At 29.3% G+C, this 21,081-nt stretch overlaps 1 protein-coding gene across 1 annotated transcript; it reads left to right on the top strand.

Annotated features, from left to right (window-relative positions):
• Nucleotides 1-19: 19 nt before the first annotated feature.
• LOC114391936 (NAP1-related protein 2-like) lies at nt 20-3,930 on the top strand. The gene is made up of 10 exons (XM_028352958.1): nt 20-237; nt 440-562; nt 655-705; nt 902-973; nt 1,198-1,311; nt 1,409-1,470; nt 2,185-2,245; nt 2,365-2,421; nt 2,560-2,601; nt 3,511-3,930. Exons 1-10 carry the CDS (start codon nt 121-123, stop codon nt 3,586-3,588), a joined length of 777 nt encoding a protein of 258 aa, XP_028208759.1. The 5' UTR covers nt 20-120; the 3' UTR covers nt 3,589-3,930.
• Nucleotides 3,931-21,081: the final 17,151 nt, after the last annotated feature.

Genomic DNA, 21,081 nt, shown 5'->3' with positions numbered 1-21,081 from the left:
CAGCGAGAATTCCGAGCCTAAACCCGCAAAACCCTAACCATACACTACTTTTCTTTTTTTCCTACACTTTTCATTTGGCTTCCTCTGCCTCGCTTTTGAAAACGCGCGTTTCAGGCGAAGATGGTTGGCGACAACACGAAGAAGTTGAAAGTCGCCGAGAATTTGGAGGATAGCATCGACGGCGAACTCGTCCTCTCCATCGAGAAGCTGCAAGAAGTCCAAGACGAGCTCGATAAGGTTCCACGTCACCATTCTATGCTTAACTCTCAATTTTTCAACATCTCAATTAAAATTCATGTTTTCCACCTTTTTAGGTTTTCATTCTCCGTTCTGTACTTTCGTGAATTTTACTGATTCCTCGAATTAACGTAAACCTAGCGTAGTATGAATTGTATAAATTGTGTATTGATGGTGAATTTGAATTTGAATGTCGTTGTAGATCAATGAAGAGGCGAGTGATAAGGTCCTCGAAGTAGAGCAGAAGTACAATGAGATAAGGAAGCCAGTTTACGATAAGCGAAATGATGTCGTCAAATCTATTCCTGATTTCTGGTTCACTGCTGTGAGTTTCTTTCTTTCTTTCTGTTAATTTGATTATTGTTAGGATGGTTAAAAAATTTTAAAAATTATTTATATTCTTTTTTGCTTGTGTAGTTTATGAGTCATCCTGCCCTTTGTGAACTTCTGAACGTAGAGGATCAAAAGGTTTGGCTTCTTTCCTTACGCTTGCTGAAGTTTTGCAATTATGTTAAATTTAGTTAGATTCGGTTTATTTATTTACTTATGGTGTTTTGTGAGGTTTACATGAGAGAGTGCATGCATTCAATGTTTTTATTCCTTTGATTACTGATAATACCTGTTGATGAAGTTTAATTCATTGCCGGCATCCTTTGTTTGGTAGATATTTAAGTATTTGGGTTCTCTTGATGTTGAAGATAATAAAGATGTCAAATCAGGCTACTCAATCACCTTTGTAAGTTTTCCTTGCTCTCTTTCTCACCCTCCCTGAAAATAAAAATTCCCTTGTATTTATTTAAGTGGTGCTTTTCTTTGTAGAAGGGATTTAGAAATCACTTTTAGATCATCCTGAAAATTTATGGTCTGTGTGAAGTCAATGTTTGTTTTATTCATTGAAGAATAACCAGATGTTAATTTTCTACTGACAAAATGACCACTTTTTAATTATTTCTTGTTCAGAATTTCAATCCCAATCCCTATTTTGAGAATACAAAGCTTACAAAGACTTTTACCTTCCTTGAAGAAGGAACAACAAAGATAACTGCTACCCCCATAAAATGGAAAGAGGGCAATGTAAGGCTATGAATTCACTTTTTCTCCCCTATCAGCATCTACAATTTTTATTTTGCTTTTTTTTTTTGACTTTGAAACATAATCCTTAAATGCACAGGGATTACCCAATGGACTTGATCATGACAAGAATGGGAACAAGCGGGCTCGTATTGATATCAGGTTGATGCCTAAATTTTTAGTTTTAATTTTTTAGCACATTAATATTATAAACAAAGAAAGCAGATCAACTTGAGCCTTTTCTTTTTGAAAAAAAGAAAACATAATCTACTGCTGGAGGCTGGAGTTTTCTTGACCTACAAATTTGTCCGTGATCACAACTTCATGCATTACATTTGAATTGATCAATTAGCAGATCAAGAAAGGGCACCTAGTTAGTGATGCCTGCTTGGAATTGGATTACTAAACCATATTCCACTTTTGATTCAGAAGACATGTTCTGCATTACAGTATCCATTTTTTCAATACGCTTCTACCTGTAAAACTTTTCTATGTTGTAGCATACTTTTCTATACGAGAATAACTATTTAAAAGATTAGAATATGGAAAGTATTGACCTGTGAAGTGTTGGTAGAATAATCTTTTTATACCTGTTACAAGTCTCCAGTCTTGTTTTGAAATCTTAACAAGGATGAAAGCATGCAAATCCTTGATGCCCTGACCAACCATTTGAACAGGGTAATTTGGAGCAAGACATAGAATAAGTTGGTGAAGCAGATACTGCAGCTTTTAATAAAACTTCTTTTGTGTGTGGACATCTTAATTGTTAGTTAATTATTAATTATATTTTGAAGGAAATGTTATTAAAGCTCCTTTCGTAAATAGTTCATGAAACCAATGATTATTATTTTAATTTTCTTGTGCCAATAAATGCAGTTTCTTTAGTTGGTTTAGTGACTGTGAGCAGAAAGATGATGTGGATGAAATTCATGACGAGGTATATTTTTTTTCTGGTCTTATAAAATTCTTTCCAGATTGAAGTTCTTTAGGTATATTCTTTTTTTCTTCTTCACATAATCACATTAGTCCTAAAGCAATATTTCACTCTAAATGCAGGTTGCAGAATTAATCAAGGATGATTTATGGCCAAATCCACTCACTTATTTCAACAATGTAAGTTAAACTTTTCACTTTTTGTATCTTCTCTTTTATGAATAGCTATTGTACTTTCAGATTGCACATATTTATTCATTTTATTTTTGCTATTTTTTTCATTGTGTTTCTAATGCGTAAAAATTGACTCGGGAACAGGAGCTTGATGAAGAGGATGTTGATTCTGAAGCTGATGATGAGGTAATTGAAGTTCCATTTTTTCTTACAAAAAGTATAGGTGATTGACAAATATGATTGGAGTATTGATTTTTATGTTTTATGGAATCTGACAAATGACAATTACTGGATCCATGCTGAATTCATCCTAAATTCAGTCAATGGATACACAATTTAATATGCAATTATTGGAGGCCTAGTTTAATGTTGAGCATGTACAACCCACTTCTAGGAGTCATATTTTGAACTCCAGAGGTTTAACTGAATGCTTTAATTGCTGTTCCTGTTTTTGTGTAGTATATATATTTAGAAAACGAAACTTGAGAGTTTAGATTGTCAAATCACCTATGTGATGTGAATTCTTTTTAATAACTGCTAGAATATATGAAAATATTTTATTATATCTTCTTAGAATATCTTAGACTATCCTTAGTATTAGTTTCACTTTATCTGTCTTGAATTTGTGAATAGTTACCATATTTCTTTATCTTATCATGACTTGTTTCCTTAATTAGGATTATGATTCGTATATAAGGGTTAGTACTATAGGTTTTATGAATATATCAAATCAAATATACAAATGTTTTAATACATCTAAGTTAATATCAACGCAGTGTTTCATTCTCTTTTATCTGTTTTCCTCCCTCAATATCTAAAAGTATATCATTTCAACAATAACAAGAGATTTTTTTGTGAACACACAACAAAATGCTAAAAGTTGTAATCATCATATTCATGATCTGAAAATAACAAAGATGAACTCATTTTTAGATGTTTGATGCCAAAAGAAAAAAGGAAGAGTTACCCGGCTGATTGCTATTTTACCTAAGAATAGCATTCTTAAAGTTTTCAAGTCATGTTAACTTGTATTTTAAATTAATGACATTACCACTTCCAAAATATCATCATATCAAGTATAATTCTCATTGGCAGGAAAACGATGAGGATGACTCTGAAGATGATGACCAAGAGGAGAATGACGCTGGGAGTGAGGATGGCAATCACAGTTGAAAAATGCATTATGGTGCTGTTCCCTGTTTATTTGTCTGGTTGAGTATGTAAGGCTTTTAGGCGTGGTGAGCGTTTCCATTTTTTCGAGGTGTTAACTCAAGGTGGAGCTATATAGAAAGTGGTTCTTTGACCATATAATTTATTAATTACCCTGTGAAGTTGTTTCGCTGGTTTCAGCCTTCATGCACTTTTTTTGTGATACTAGTAACATACTAGCTCTCTATCGGTTCTTTTTTGTGGAATTACATATTAAAATTACAGTATTTATTGTATATTTGGATTTCTTGGCATAAGGATTACCCTTCAAGGCATTTTACCGATATAGAACCATTTCAAATGCTATGTTGATCTGTTTTCCTTCGACCTGATGGAATGATCCTTTCATCCCTTTTCTACCGATACAGAACCATTTTATAACACAGTTTGCTGTCACAACTGGACATAAACTGCATGTTTCATTTGAATTTATGTTAAACATAGATACAGTCACACATGCAGTCGTGGCCAGTTATGACTTCTATGCAACTAGCATCAATACATGTTAACGTGTGGAGCCGTCAAATTGTGACATGTAATTACTTAATGTTGATGCAATAATGAGTGTTTGCACTACGGAACAAGATTGTCATATCCCCAAATTTACTGTTTTCAGAAGCCTGCGAGCATTTGAATGTGAAATTAAATTCCTTCTTGGCTCATGGGATTCAAACGTACCTTGAACTTATGCAGGCAATTCTAGGTATTCTTTACAATTCTAGGTATTCTAGATTTTAGCTTTTTTCAAGCGCTTGTTCACCGAATTTTAATACGATTTTTCTATACATTTATTGGGGCATGTTGCTTTATCTCTGTAAGAAATCAAGTTTCATTACGGTACTTTTTCTGTTTAACTCCCACTTGTCCACTTATATATGTACTTTCATTTTGGTTGATTGCGCTCCTCTTTTTTTTCTTTTTACAAATCATCCACTCATTATTTTCTATTTTGTCTTGATTATCTTGATTTCTCATTTTTTTTGTCAGACATTTTCTTGTTTTAGTTCCTCACAATTTTGTTCGATTCTATTCATCAACTTGCATGAATAGCATAATTGGTGTCTTGAATTGTTATGACAGATTTTACAAAAATAATCGCAAGGATTTTTTTTTTTAAAAAAAATATACACAAGGCTGAAGGCTCAACCGGAACTAGACTACACGATTGGGCTTAACCATGCGGTGACTAAGCCCGACCGTATCTTGGACAAAACTTAACAACATCCTTTCAATTTGAAACTCGAAATTGCAAATTGACATGAGAGGCCATGAATTCTTCTGGGGGCACAAATATATATCAGATGATGTTGATGTGGGTTCTATTATGGACATAAAAAAAGGTTTTGCATGGTATTGCATGAGTTTCTGTGGAGTTTACCACAAGCAGCATCTATTATTATGGTATGACAAGCTCAGAAGATTGACTACTCAGTGGCCCCTGGATATTGGCAAATGTACTTGCAAACGAAAAATCTTTTACCGGGTTGAATAGAGTGAAGTGAAGTCATGAGCAGCTGAATTGTACTAGTGCACTATTATACCCATAACATAATCAAAGGATATTTGTAACCTTTTTGGTTGGTCGGTGCTTTACGAGTATGTTTGCAATGCCCAGTGGAACAAGTTGGGATATTCATTCTTCAGTAGCCAGCAATGTTTGTTGCCTCTAGTAAAATTGTTGCTTCACTTGGATTGTATATATCATCTTAGAGACACATCGAACCAAGGAGAGACATAATTCAAAATTGAAGACCCACGTGTTTTATGCGGGGATAATATGGACCACAAACTTTGCACCACATCAAATCAAAATGGAGTTTTATCGGTGGCATTTTCGAATTGACCACGACGTAGTATGCCAGTGAAAAGTATATATAATGCGTTAAGCATCATGTCAACATCAGTGTTCCCAACCTGGCCACAAGGCTGCTAACATCAATTTATTTTCCTTCCCCAAATTGAGTAATCTTTGATCTGATAGTTAAGCCTTTTTTGTCCAGGAAAATATTTCTTGATAAAATATGTAGTTAGTCTAGTATGCAATGTTAATATAGATAAAGAATATTAATTAATATGCATTATCAATATGGTTTTGTGATCTCGGAGACAGAATTTTATAGTCTAATTTTATTCAACTTAAATAAGATTATTTTATACCTTAGATTCTAAACCGTATAAAATTTTGTGCTTAGATTCACTTTCTTAAAACCAAAATTCTGCAAATACAATGAAGTACAGTTGGACATTAAATAGAAAATCTTTGTTAGGGAAAATTTTAACCGTGATCAATCAATTTGTAGGAACTTATCACATTTCCAGAATCAATTCTCATTGCTATGCTAACATTCACCTATATTTATGTTTTTATTGATGTATTGAAAAGAAGATGTTTATTGAAGTAAAAGAAAATAAAGATGTTTAGCATTTTTTTTCCTTTTCAGACGATTAGTGCACTTTACTGAAAATTAAACTAAAAAAATAGTGAAAATTTCAATTAAAATGAATTAAATAAATTAAAAGATGTTTAGTATTTTTTTCCTTTTTCAAAAAATATCGTATCAACAATATTTTTCGGTTACAAAATATTCTATAAACATAAAGAAGAGACTACTTCAATACCATATATTTAAAAAAATATCATATCTTACTAACTATTCACTTGTTATATGGTATTGATTTAATGTGGATATTATAATTTACAATTACTCTTCATGAAACATATTAATCTCTTTTGGAGTTGCAGACAAATGTGATTGAAATTGTCGCGAAACATATTCATATGAAAAATTGCACTGGATGACATTTCTCAGCCCAAAATATTAGAATTACATATCAGTCTCCTTTATAATTATAATTGTGTAAAAGTAAATATTACAACATTCAGGCATGTATTAGAATCACATGTACTTTGACAATGTGTCCAAACAGACTATGATCTCCTAAAATAAAATCTTAGCCAAGACAAAAAAAGCCAGTTGAGCAAGAAAATCTAGCTGTGGCTAATATTCACCCAATAGTTTCATTCTTCCTTCTTTCTATAGGTTTAATATCTACAGGACCATAATACAACATTTTAACATGTGTTGGAGTTCAGCTCCAAAACTGATACACATTTGTGGATCCATGATCGATCTCTCAAAGCATTGTTGTCCAAAAAAGAGAGAAATGTTTTGAATGAAGTGTTATTTTCAGCCTTGAGGAGGGTTTAGAAACTGAGGCAGCTTTTTCAGACACAGCAAAAACAAAATTGTAACAGAGGGCTTTGGCATTTAATTTTGTGGCAGAGTGTGGCACACGAGAGGGCATGGCATCTTCATATATCAAATTATTTTTGGAGACAGTGAAACTACCATAATGCAAAAGCCAAAAGCAGACAATTTTTTTTTCAGATTAAAAAAAAAGAGAAAAAAAAATAAAAATATATATATATATATATATATATATAGAGAGAGAGAGAGAGAGAGAGAGAGAGAGAGAGAGAGATTATGCTAGCTGATGCTGAATCGAATGAATGCCCCATTGCCCTATGCTGTGCTGAAAATTATTCTGGAACATGAACAGTAAAAGGTCAATTCAGAATTCATCTTTTGGAGAATAAAGTGACAAGCCGTGACCAAATCCTATATTTGTGCACTGAAAAAGTAGCACGTAGAAAGCACAGATTTTCATGAATCTTTTTCTACCTCTCAGTGGAATAAATAGTATGTTACGCTTCCTATTTTATCAAAACTACCTTATCTTCGTTTACATTACATGATATATGATATTACTGTCAATAAGTCAATTTAGCATTGTATTGGCATTTGGCATTCATATGTATGCATTCTAACATATGATTTTGTTATTAGATTTTTTTCAAATGAAAGTATCTATTACCAAAGCATCAAGTACTCAAATTGATCACTCATCTCAAACATTTAGATTGTAAAAAAAATCTTCAATCTCAATAATTCTCTTAAGATATTATCCTATAAATATCAGAAATTAAAGACTTTACATCATCAAGCATTTTGAATAGTGTAATTATGGTAGAGTTGCTTAATTCACTTTTAGTGATTCTAATGATATTACATAAAATTCAAGAACTTTAACAATTTCTTCCCTCCAAATTACGGTTATACTTTTTAATAACTTAAAATGTGTCTCATAATTCTTAAAATTGATTTACTTATATAGGTGGCAATTCTTATATATAAGAATTATTACGTCAATTGTTTTTGAGTTTAAGAATCTCATAAGCAACTCGAGCTCAATGAAGATGCTCTTATTCCTTTATGGAGATGAGGATAGAACATATGTTACCCTATTAATTTTTTGTTGGGGGAATAGAATTGAATGAGAATCATTTTATTTTATTCTGTAGGCCATGGCCGGAAAGGATACAAGGGTGTGAGAGTGGTTTGAGCACAGGGCAAAGAGGGCATTCACACTATTCCACGCCATGCATTGCCATTCATATATAGTTCAAACACAAGAGACTGTTGGATTAAATGACTTAATTATCATGTTATGTTTGGAAACAGGCCAGCGACAATCACTTTTTAAGTATAAGTTTGTTTTTATTTTCGAAATGGTCATTTGTTGTTTAAGTAAATAATAATTTGTATAAAATTTAACAACACTAGGGTCACCGTTTATATTCAAATTTCTTCCACTCGTGGGTGTGCATATATTAGTATGTGATTAACGACGTTGATGTTTGAACTAAGGTTAAAGTTTAACTAAAGATAAACTAACTAAAGTTTAAGAAAATTAGCTTTAAATATAAAAGGTTATTTTCTATTAGTTTTTATAAAACAAAAAGGGTATCAGATGTCTCGATAACAAAGTCTAATTTATATTCTTTTTATTTAACGTAAAAAAAATTCTTAAAATTTCTTTTAGATCTCATTTATTATTGGATAGGTATTGGTTGAGGTGCATGAAATAATTTTGTTTAATCTAAAGATAAATTTTAATCAGCAAATATTAATTATTAGTGTTTTTTTTAACATAGAGATTCGAACTCAGGATTAAGGAGAATGGCTTAATATATAGCTGAGGATCAAACTTTTTTTTTTTACTTTTTTCTTCTTCTTTTTAATTTTGAATTGAGGATCAAGCTTTTGAACAAACATTAAAATGAATTAATAAATTAATTCATCTCTACCATGCAACAAGTTAATGTAAGAGTGTGCACTAATAATGCCCACCAAAAATTGTAACTCAAGAACATCGTCACAATGCAATAAAAGAGTTAATCGTAGTTATATTTTTCAGGATTTGAGGTTTAATTTCATAATGAAGGTCGTTTACTTCTCTGTTTAAACCCATGAAATAAATTAATAAACACATGACTCTCAAACCCGTCACCAATGATCATGGTCCTACCACACATAATCGCATGTATTACCTTTTTTCTTTTAGGGATCGCATGCATATATTACCTTATTATGTTGGTGAGATTAAGAGTATAGTATTAATTAAGGAGAGTATAAAGAGTACTTCAGATCTTAATACAAGGATAAAGTAAAGAGCAGAAGAGGGAAAAATTAGCAAACACAATAATCCATCAAGCATTGGGATGGTTAATACACCACTGACCAAGAAAAAGCGTTCCTAACTTTGATGACAAGCAGGACCAAACATTTACAATATCAATTAATTACCCCACAAAAAATCAACCTGATTGTTTTTTTATTTTAAAAAACAATAATCTGCGCAGCCACAAACAGCGGAGAGCTTCTAACTAAAGAATCATCCATCTGCATACTCTGCAATTTTTTTCTTCATGAAGGCGAAAGAAAAATTAAGTGATTGAGCACAAATATGGTTAATGTATTAAAGTTAAATTTTAATAGTTTAGATATTATTTAAATTTAATCTTTGATAAAAATAATTTTTGATTTGATCGAATTTTAAATTAGTTAAATTATATTTTTTCTTATGAATTGGAGGATGGCACCATTAAAAAAAAAAAGAGGTTAAGGCCAAAGAAAAGTAGTCGCTGGCTAGAGTTTAGGGCAGCATGCATTGATCCAAGCAAGAGAAATTATAAACAACAACACACTATGCAACACTACTTTTAACATGCATGTATGATTGTTCCAACGCCACGAGCTGAGCTATAGCTAACTCATTAATCATTCCAAAATGTAGTGAATGTGAATGCTTTCGGTAAATATTAATCGTTGACCATCCTTATGAGACCTTTTTGCAGCCACTAATACTTTTGACATTTCCTCAGTCTTCACCACGTTGAATCGCTGGTTCTTTTAAAACTAATTACTGAGATGGTACCCTTTTAAAAATTCTATTATATTACTGACACAAATCTTCCTTTTACATGCGCTGATATTACTGACACAAATCTTCCTTTTACATGCGCTGATATGTGTGTGTGTGTGTGTGTGTGTGTGTGTGTGTGTGTGTGTGTGTGTGTGTGTGTGTGTGTGTGTGTGTGTGTGTGTGTGTGTGTGTGTGTGTGTGTGTGTGTGTGTGTGTGTGTGTGTGTGTGTGTGTGTGTGTGTGTGTGTGTGTGTGTGTGTGTGTGTGTGTGTGTGTGTGTGTGTGTGTGTGTGTGTGTGTACGTTTCAATTTTTTTAGTATTTAAAATAGACTTTTGTTTCAACTTTATGAAGTCGTTAATTCATGTCATGACTTCTTAAAAATTAAAAAAAAAAAAAAAAACCTGCACGCGAGATATAGCATATTAGAACCAGTGAAAAATATTACTTTTTTACTGTATATATGTGTGGCATATAGCAGTCGTTAATTACAAAGTATTTTTACAAATTTAATTTTTTTTAATCTATTATTAGATTAGATTTAGTTAGACTTAATATTTATAACTCATTTTCAAAGACGCGTTCCGTAAAAATTCAACTAAGATTTTTTCCCATAAATTTATGTGCATTGGCAACTGAAAATTATGCTCAATGATTTAACATAATTATTAGTATATTATAAACTCAACAGTTTGGTTCTTCGGGAAAGGATGACTTAATTTTCTGATTTTTTTTAAAAAAAAATTCGGCAAAACTTAATTATCCAATTACCCGCGGATAGCATTTTATTAGAGAATTTCAAATATAGTATTTACATGAATAGTTTAACTTTAAATAACATTACTTAAGTTTTTGTTTTAATGAAACATATGAGAGGTGAAATTGCTTATATAAGCATTGTTGCTTACATAAAGGTGTAATTATATATTTAGTTTTTAGAGTTTTTAAAATTAACTTTTTAGTTCCTATAGTTAATAAGTAGATGTTTTAATCCCTAAAATTTAATAAATGAATTTTTTTTTCCTAAAGTTTATATTTTAATCCCTAAAAGGTCATTGTCATTAAAAATATTTAATTCATGAAATTAAATTTTTTTTAGCGATAAAGACATTTTGAAAATTAAAATGTAAACTTCATGAACTATAAAATCTACTTATTAACGATAGGGATTAAAAGAGAATAAGTTTGAAAACTATAAGAACTAAATGGATAATTAAACCTATCATAAATAAAATATTTTCAAAAACATAATAAGATCCATAAAACTAATTTAAGCACTTATATTAATAATTTTAGTATTGAGGTGAATTTTTGTTTAAAATACTAAAATTTATATGAAATTATAAGACCCACAAAATTATCATAAACAACTTATATAAAAACATCTTTAATAAGAGTATTTACATGAGGTATTTAACTTTAAAAAACAATTTTGCTTAACTTCTTTCCCCACCAAAATAAATGATTTGACATTACTTATATAAGTAATTGTTGTTTAAAAAATTTATATCATTAATAAAAATATTTTTTAAGTATTGTAAGACCTACAAAATTAAATTAGTCACTCACTTTAATAATTTTATATATTTGAGTAAATTTTATATAAAATATTTAAATTTATGTGAAATTATAAAATTCCAAAAATGATGAAAAACAACTCATCTAAATAATAGATTTTAGATGTTCTAAGCAAATATGTATTATTGATTCTCTTGGATTTTATGTCCGAAATTTTCAATATTGGCCTATTTAACAATTTGACGGGATAACTTTCAATTCGGCGCTTTTGCATAGATGCTTTGCTGTTTCATTGGACCTTTCTATACTCTTCGGATAAGATGCTCTTACGTGGACTGATACAGTACTATTTCATTTTGCCTCTTTGGTACGTTTGACTTAATTTAAAGAAATTATCTTCTGGAGTTTAAAGAAAAACTGCAATGGACAAAACAAAATTGCATAGTATGCAGTTCTATCATTCAATGGTTGAAATTAGTTTAAGTAATGTTTGATGTTAATCTTTTTCTTAGGATAACACATTATTTTTAATGACGTGTATTTCTCTTTTTCTCTCATTCTCTCTTCTTTTTTTTTTCTAAAAAAAACAATGGACAGAAAATTTCTGTCTCAAAAATTTGCAATTGAGTGACATGGGTAAACTACTTCCTTAAAATGATGTTTTTCACAAAAATCGAGTAAAATTTTTTGTTGTATAGTATTCTTACACACTCTTATAGCTTGCAAACCTAACACTTTCACTAGATAAAGTCTCTTAGGATTAATGAGTCTATCTCCTGCACCTCTAAAATTTTACTTTTGAGTCACGGCTAAAAACATTTAGATCTTGATTGTTCATATGAGACAAGCAATTATATATAGAATGCGATGAGCCAAATGTATGAGACTCGATATTATAAATTCAATTATCTCATTATGGTCTTAAATGAATATATACAAGCCAATCTTTTATATATATTCTCTTTTCTCTAACAAATCAAATAATAAGAATGAAAAGTAACGGTTATTTTTTAAACTTGTTCCTTTCAAGCAAACAATCGAGTACTAGTAATACCAATTACGTACCAAGTAATTAATACCAGATGATTCACTAGTACACCACACACCGTAAGTGCTGTCTATAGATTTGTTGTTCATGACGTGACCTAGATCAGTTGAGGCGACGTTGTTTAATTTCTAGGCCAGTCCGATTAGAAAGCTGAATCATTTCTTGGTTTTACTTGATCGAAATCTAGATGACCCAGTTCTTAGAAATTTTTCATGTCAAAATGCATGATTTATTGTTAATCACTTATTCAAACTTTTAAAAACTAATTTTATGATGCTTTTAATATAATTATTATAAAATTAATAATTTTATCATAGTGTAATTTGTAATTGGATAATAATATAATATTATTTTATATTATTAATGAGGAGTTTTTCTCTCTCTAATAATAAATGTAAATTAAAGAATATCATTTCGGTTTGTATAAGTTTTTGTTGTAAACATCAATCGAAAATGGATCCAAATCGATTAGTTATGCAAAACAATGATTCAAAATAATAATTTTAAAAATTTTGATGTAATTTCATCAATTTTGGATTAGTATATAGTTTTTTTTAGATTGAATAGTTAGAACAACAAGTTTATTAAATTTTATAATAATTATATTAATAATTTATTTTGATTATTTGATAGTATAATTTGTTTACATTGACAGTGCATAATAATTAAATTCTATTTATGTAATTTTAATTATTTGTCGCATTTTCTCAATTACCATGAGATATGATGAAAGTTGAAATAAAACGCATAGGGTATAATGTAAAATGTACAAGTACATTAAAATTATTAGTTAGGTTTGCATTAGTTTGGTTTTAAAAATACCAACGGAAAACCAAAATGAACCAACCAGTCATAAAAAAAATGGTCTAAAAAAATTCAAAGAGATTTTATTTTTATTGGCCTTTTGGTTTTGCTGGATTGAATGATGGTATTAATTTTGGAAGTTATAAAAAATAGGAAAAATTGAAATTGAAACCAAGTTGATATATAAAGCGCCTAAATTGTCTAAAAGCAGAGTTCAGAATTCTTCACATAAATAATGACTCTAATCAACGACAAAAGTTAATCAAAAGAAGATAGTTTAAGAACAGTTAAAGTCTACAAATTAGTTAAAACAAAGTGCGAATTATTTTAATATTCTACGAGGTTTAATATAATTAAATGATTATTTTTAATATTTTCCCCATTTGTAATACTATTCTAATTAACTTCTCTTTCTTTATAATAATATAATTAAAGAACGGGAGAAAGTTATATTAACAAAAGTATATTAGCGTTATATATATTAAAAGGTTTGTGCATGATAAAAATAATATCATGAATAATTACGCTAATTATTTAAAAATTTTAACAAATTTTCAGAAGTATTTTTTTTTGTTGGAAAACTAACTCTTAGTAAATATTATCTTCAGTGCTTTTTTTACGAAATTATCATCAATTCTTATTATAAAAAACATGATCAACACAATTCTTAGTAACTATCACTTATTTTTTTATAAAAATGATGGGGAGTAGGACAATTCTTAGAAGAAAATATGTTGATCAATACAATTAACCAATAAATGGTCCCAGAGTAAGTGCAATCATCTAACTTATAACTTATGTTTATTCATTTGATTGGAGAATTACATTTACACCAAGAATATATAGAAAAACAAAGAAATAAAGTAGTGGAAATTGGGTAATGACAGAAATGAAATGATATGTCAATGCCATGCCTTGAGAGTGGATGCCACGCGGCATGCTATGAGGTACGATGTGAAGTGATTTACTAATTTACCCCTTTCTATTGGATTCACTGGGCGCTACTTTTCATGAAAGTGCCCAATAGCGGCAGGCAAAATGCTAATAAAGAAAGTGATATGACCTTCATTTTTTCTCCACACCCATTTTTATTTTTAAAAATAATTTATAAACATCTCTCATCCATTTGATACTTTTATTTGGTTTAAATAATAAAAAAAAATACATATACTTACATAAAAGTGTTTAAAGTGTGAAGTAGATTATAATTGAATATAAATCAACTAACACGAAATTATTAGAGTTTAACTATATGACTTGAATTTAAATTTTAGATATACATTGTCTATATATAAAAATAATGTTGTAAAGTATAATTATTATTTTTATTTTAAAAATATATTTACACATAAAAATAATAAATTAGATAAGATACATATATTAAAGAAGACACATGCTTATAGAGTGTGGATGGCAATAATAATATCAATTTGTGTATATTACACTAATATGTGTCTTTAATGACGAAATAAAAAAAATTAATTTGAGGGACAAGGAAAAAACATAATTTATTAAAAAATATACAAAAAAGTTTAATATTATATATGCATATTTAATATATTAATATATATATATATATATATATATAATTTATTTTTCTTTTTTCTTTTTTTTTCTTATCACATCATATTACATGTAAACTAAAGTTGTAATTTTCAAGTATTACTTTCCAACAAATTTTATAAGGGAGGGGCATAAAAATATTTTTGAAGTTATTTAAATACACTTAATATATATATATATATATATATATATATATATATATATATATATATATATATTGTAACTTTTGCTATTATTTGGTTGATGTAAGCCAATTACAACAAAATGTGTTGTTTATACCTTTTAATGGGTTATGTATGGACTTTAGACAAAATAATTTATTTATTTTTCTCAAAATTGAATTTTGCACATTTGCAAAACAGGAGATCTGGTTCATCAGAATCCAATTGATTTGTTCTTGACATATCTAGTGAGAAAAATATTTATTTAATAAGACGAGTAAATTCAAATCATATGATCATACAGGGGTAAACACTAAGGTTGGCCTAATGGAGAAAAGGTAAATGCATCAGAAATTAGGTTCTAATTTTGCTATTGTTGTTGTACAAAATAAAACATATGTAGGTGATAAAAATTAAAAATTATTCAATGATCACATTACTTTCTAATTTAATCCAGATCTATATATAAATTATGATCGTATGATTTATATTTCTTCCTCTCATTCTCTGCTACAAGCACTCATTTCATATATATATATATGAATTTTTAAAATGGTCATGCACTGACTATATTTCAATCTTGATTGTCCATATACATTTGTTTGATCTAATTTTTTTCACAATAAAGATATACTTTATATCGTTAGATATATAAAATTTATATATAAATCTGACAAATTTATATATAAAAATTAAATGACATTATTTATCTTAATATCTAGGCTTATTAAAATTTTCAAAATAAACATTTATACATTTTCAATTTTATAATTAATATTTATTTACATTTTAAAGGTTATATTAAACTTTAATTAATAGAGTATAAATTAGTTTTTAAACTATAAAAAATTAGAATTAATTTATCGATTTTTTTTACAATTAAATTGATGAAACTCAAATAAAACATTATTGTAGATTAAATTGAGCAAAATTAATTCTGAAAGAAGTTGGTAGATGTCGATCTATGATTAACCTTATTTTACTGCTGCTGCCATCAATTGTTTTTGGGTAAACGTAGTTGCCACAACATAAGGATGGGTAGATACTATCATCAGCAGTGAGTGTTTCTGTGTACTCTCAGTCTCAGCTCCATGAACACCAAGATTCCAACTGTCCAAACTAAAGAGGCACTTAGCCTTAGCCAATCCCATCACATAAGGCTTCAGATGCTCACCAAATTGTTGTCAAACGTCATTGCCAACTAATTAAGATAAATATACTATATATTATATGATTTCCTTTTGTCTGCATCTCAGTAGCATTATCTTTGTACTGTACATTAATAATTGGATATGATCCTAGATACAGCTAAATGTATGTACCTTATTATTTTTAATTAATTAGCATCCAACTCGTGTTCATAAAATTAGCCAAATATGTATCGCCCATTGTTTCATTTCTTCTCATAAAATAATTATGATCACTAGACGTTGTTTTACCTTTCTAGCTAGCTAGTCCGCTTATTATTCCTCGTTCAGTCACAAGATAATAATAATTGGTGAGAGAACATACGCATATTATAATGTATTCGATTATAGAGGAATAACAATAGTTTCACTTCGAATTTGTTTAATTCAACTTAATTTTATGCACTTAGACAGCCAGAATCAAAAGTGGGAAAATGTACTTAGATAAATTATGTGAATTACGACGCATGCTTTACAGCAGTTATTTTATTAATTAGGTATAATTAATGAAGTGGAAGAATGGTGTGACGTAGAAGTTTTGGCGGGGAGAAAAGATATTTTATTTAGTCGTGAATTATGGTGACAAGAAAGAACTAGATAGATAGTGGAATCCAAGTCCTCTTTGAAATGTGAATGACAGCAACCGCCAAACACAAAAATACCAATTAATTGCTCTAGCTAGTGTCACTATCCTATATCCTTCCCCATCAATTCCTATTAATCTACCCTATCTCTATAAGGTTATAATATGCTGATTTGATTAAACTTAGGGTTAAATTCTATTCAAAATTCAAATAGATATGTCAAGTTACGGTTGGGCTATGGTAACTCAAGCCCGAGTGGGACCAAACATGCATTGACCTTTGAGTTTGATACTGTTGTAACTCGCAAGCTTCCTTCTCCAATTTATTAGGAAATTACAGTTAATTTGGTTCCACTAGATATATGGACGAGTTTGGGTTATGATAAAAGATTAAAAGTAAATATTGATTATTTAATTTTACAAGAATGGTTTAATTATGTTTAAATACAATTAATTTTGATATTTATATAAAACCAAAAGATCATAGTTGGGTATATTTTGTTTTATCTCAAGTCTTTTTTTAACTTACCATGCTACATTATTACAAAATATATGTTGATTTTGTGGAGGGTAAGCTGTCATTTTCAACATGACAAACATAAGTAGCAAGGCATGTATATGTGGTAATTAGAAAGGGCAGCAACAGTTTTAATATCTACCTGGTCCACTTCTCTGCTTCCAACGCAGGTCTGCAAAACCCTCGTGGACAGGACACAACACGTACATTTTAGTCCATCGTTTTACGTAATACCAATATCCGTTTCAATTTGACTGACAACAGGAATGTTAAATTGCTTTTATTCTTGGTTAGGGATTAGCTAAATATTTTTCAAACAAGAATATAGGATTAATTAAACGATGAATATGATTAACTGATAGAGTAATTCACTAATTATTAAGCATAGATTAACTATCCATGTCAAAAACTCTATACACTTACAATATTAAGGTGTGAGAATAATATATATAATTAGTTGTTTCATGTGTCTCATGAGTTATCCTTCATTGTTTCATGTACGTGGAGAACGTGGAATTCTTTAAACATTTTTATAATATCTTTTAATTTTTTGTAACAAATGGTATTTTTTTAACCGTACACTATGAAACATAAGAAAATGCTATTGAATAATTAATAAATATTTAAAAAAATGAATTCAACAACTCAACCGTACGCGGAAACTTTTTTTTTCTTTTTTGAAAGCTGCAGAAACTATTTTCTTAAAAGTGTAAAACTGTAAGAAAAATATATATTAGGAAAGAAATGAGATTTTACTTTTAATTTGAGACAACAAAATTGTAGAGTGTATGTCAGTAGGTGCATTTATATAGGGCATGCATTTTCTTTTATCTAGGTTAAAACATGTTATATGTTTGATTTTACTATTGAGTTTAGAGTCGTTATCAAGGACTGAAGAGAGCGTTTAAAATTTTGTCAACTTGTCGGTACGTTAGTCTTTGCCTTTCTTGGCATGTAATTTTGCGACAAGAGCTTTTACATGTGTGGAGTAAAAAAGCTGAGGAATCTCACGTGGGCGCTTTCTATTGTGTCCTAAAATTATTGGAATTAAGTTGCACATTTATTTGGATTTCCAGTTTCTTTAAAAAAAAAAAAGAAAAAGAAAAAAGAGAGTGGGAAAGAAAGTAGGTGGGAGGTCGATATTCTGTAATTTGAAAGAGGCCATAATAAGCATGTTATTATAGTATTTGTTATGTCTAACAAGATTGTAAGTGCATTAGTTTTTATATCCAAGAGAGAGACAGGGATAGAAGAAAAGATATATTCCTATATGATAAGATAGCTTAGAAAAATAAGCGTGGATAAATTATTATAAAAGTTTTATGTATGAATATATTAGTGATCATGTATTATTACGGTGCTTCAATTTTTACTATATTTTAATCGTTAACATGCTATGGGTCAAACAAAGTGGATTTCATATTGAGAAATTACTGTCGTGAAAAGTAAAAAGAACGCAGCGGTTAATTGGATTTTGCGTTGAATTGTTATGCTTGTTTACTTCTGTAGCTACGTCACAATAAATTAATTACTTGGTGATTATATGCAATGCAAAAACCAAAAAATTGCCCTATTTTTTTCATTTTCTGTCTGAAAGGGAAGGTCTTGTTTGTCGTTATCCAATAGTTGCTCTTGCATGTGATAATAACTGATCAAGCAACTTCACTATCTAAGACTAACTAAAGTACAATTCAAATTTTACTCTCACTTCAAAATTCAAAGTTAAAAAAAAAAAAAAAAACTATTTCCTCATGTAACTTGCAAGAAGAAGAACTGCGAGGAAACTAAAATGGAAAAAAGGAAAAAGCTTATCTACATTCCCGGAGAGTCGAGAGTTTCATGATTCACTGTCATGCTCAATAAATCAATACTACTTTGTTGGTGTTAGCCTCATTTGTTTCCATCATATAAATGTCACACACAGACTTGAAGTGTCACTTTAGTTTAATTATTTTATTATTTTCCCTATAGCTAGTTTAGGGATCAATGCCAAGTTCTATAACAAGAAACTATAGCCTCTTCATAAATGCAAGGAAAACGAAATTGGGTTCTGTGGAAGTTGGGTCACGTTAGCGTAAAAGGAACAGTGTCAGCCTCAACTTGAGGGGAACGAAACCCCCATCATAAAATTAAGGAGTCCTAACCAATAGAAAAATGATGAAATCGACCTCTCATATAAACAAACATAGTGACTGCTTGTTCTCTCTGAAACTTTACAAGGATTTAGATCCATTTCCATGTGCCACTTTGTGGTCCTAAGGGTAAAGATGATAACCCGCAATAGCATGTGTGTTGAGTGACTACAAAATTCCTCATGCATATATGTTGTCCTTTTCCCTTAAATCCTTGAAAGATCTTACGCATATTGTGGTGTTTCAATTCTAATTGCTAGCTATAATGATTCTCAATTGGAAAACGCTATTTGTTTGTTTGGATTAGAAGTTCAATTGAGAAAGGAATAGTCATGTAAAGATGCCTATTAAGGCATTTTATAATAGACAACTAAGCATACCCAAAGGGTAAAAAGTAATGAGTATGATACTAATTTTGGATAATCCATGGGATGCTTTAAAATGAGTTGCTAGGGTCCAAGATGGGTTTGTAAGCATTAGATCGAATGATAAGTGTTAATGATGATAACAAAGGGGTTGTAATTGATGTGAAACTAAGGGAAACAAAAAGATAAGCACTCTAATTAGGCCCATAGGAAAGGCAAAGGGTGGATTGAGGACTCCCAGAGTTCCCCAGCAAAGGTGCAGAACAAAAGGGCAAAGGCCGAAGGCAAAACCAGAATAAGGCGGTATTTTTTTTAAAAATTATCAAATGAGATAAAATTTAAATTAATATTTACAAAGAAATAAGTCATAAAATAACTTATTAATTGAAAGTCATAAATTATATTATGATTTTTATTTTTTTTCTAAGACAATAATAAATAATGCTCGAAACTTCTTTCAAAATAGAATTCATATATTTGACGATATTAAACATTAATTAATACTAGTGTATGAAATTATTAATTTATTTAATGATAATTGTAATAATTAATTAATTTTTTTAAAAAAATTAATATAATTTAATAAATTATAAGTTAATATTATTTGTTGATATTGATAAGAAAGTATCTTAATATTTTTGTTAAACAAATATATATTGTACACTTTAATATTTTTATTTAAATTTAAATTTTTGTATTATTATTTTACTTTTAAAAACAAATAATAGTCCTTAACATTAACAAAAAAAAATATAAAAAATAAATTAAATAAAACAACATACAAAATATAAAAAATATTAAATAAAACATACATTAATTATTTAATAATTAAAATAAAATACTGAAGTTATAAATTATGACTTTTAAAAAAATTAAAATACTTAAAATTTAAAAGTTAAGTTATATTGAAAAAAAATTAAAGTCTTAAATTATTTTACTACTTTAATGAAAAATAAAAAATGATAATACGGTTTATGACTTTTAATTTATAAGTCATAGATTATTTTAAATTTTATCTCAATTAATAATTTTGAAGAAAAAAATAGTCGGAACGAAATGATTACTTGAATGAGACGGGACCCGCTCGATAATCTTTCCTTTCCAGGTCTTTCAATTTTTTTACTTAGGATCGGGTCCCACTCCGGCCACCATTGTCTTCATGGATTGAATGATAAAAAGAGCTCCTCACGTGGAGTCTGAACCAAAGAGCCTGTCCAACCACAATAAAAAGCCCAACTCCTTACTCCTCACAAAAACCATACACAAAATCAAAAATAATTCCCTGATTTTTCCTCTTCCAGTTCAAGCTATAG

The sequence above is a fragment of the Glycine soja genome, chromosome 17 (genome assembly GCF_004193775.1).
Source record: "Glycine soja cultivar W05 chromosome 17, ASM419377v2, whole genome shotgun sequence".
NCBI classification, from domain to species: Eukaryota; Viridiplantae; Streptophyta; class Magnoliopsida; order Fabales; family Fabaceae; genus Glycine; species Glycine soja.
The sequence above is the reverse complement of the archived record's forward strand: the minus strand, read 5'-3'. Positions and strand labels throughout refer to the sequence as shown.

What these genes read in the sequence shown, in the direction of transcription:
- LOC114391936 (XM_028352958.1), top strand. Translation starts at nt 121, where the DNA reads ATGGTTGGCGACAACACGAAGAAGTTGAAAGTCGCCGAGAATTTGGAG. An exon ending in TGAACGTAGAGGATCAAAAG is followed by an intron (nt 706 to 901) that starts GTTTGGCTTCTT and finishes TTTGTTTGGTAG; the next exon opens with ATATTTAAGTATTTGGGTTC. An exon ending in CAGGCTACTCAATCACCTTT is followed by an intron (nt 974 to 1,197) that starts GTAAGTTTTCCT and finishes TTTCTTGTTCAG; the next exon opens with AATTTCAATCCCAATCCCTA.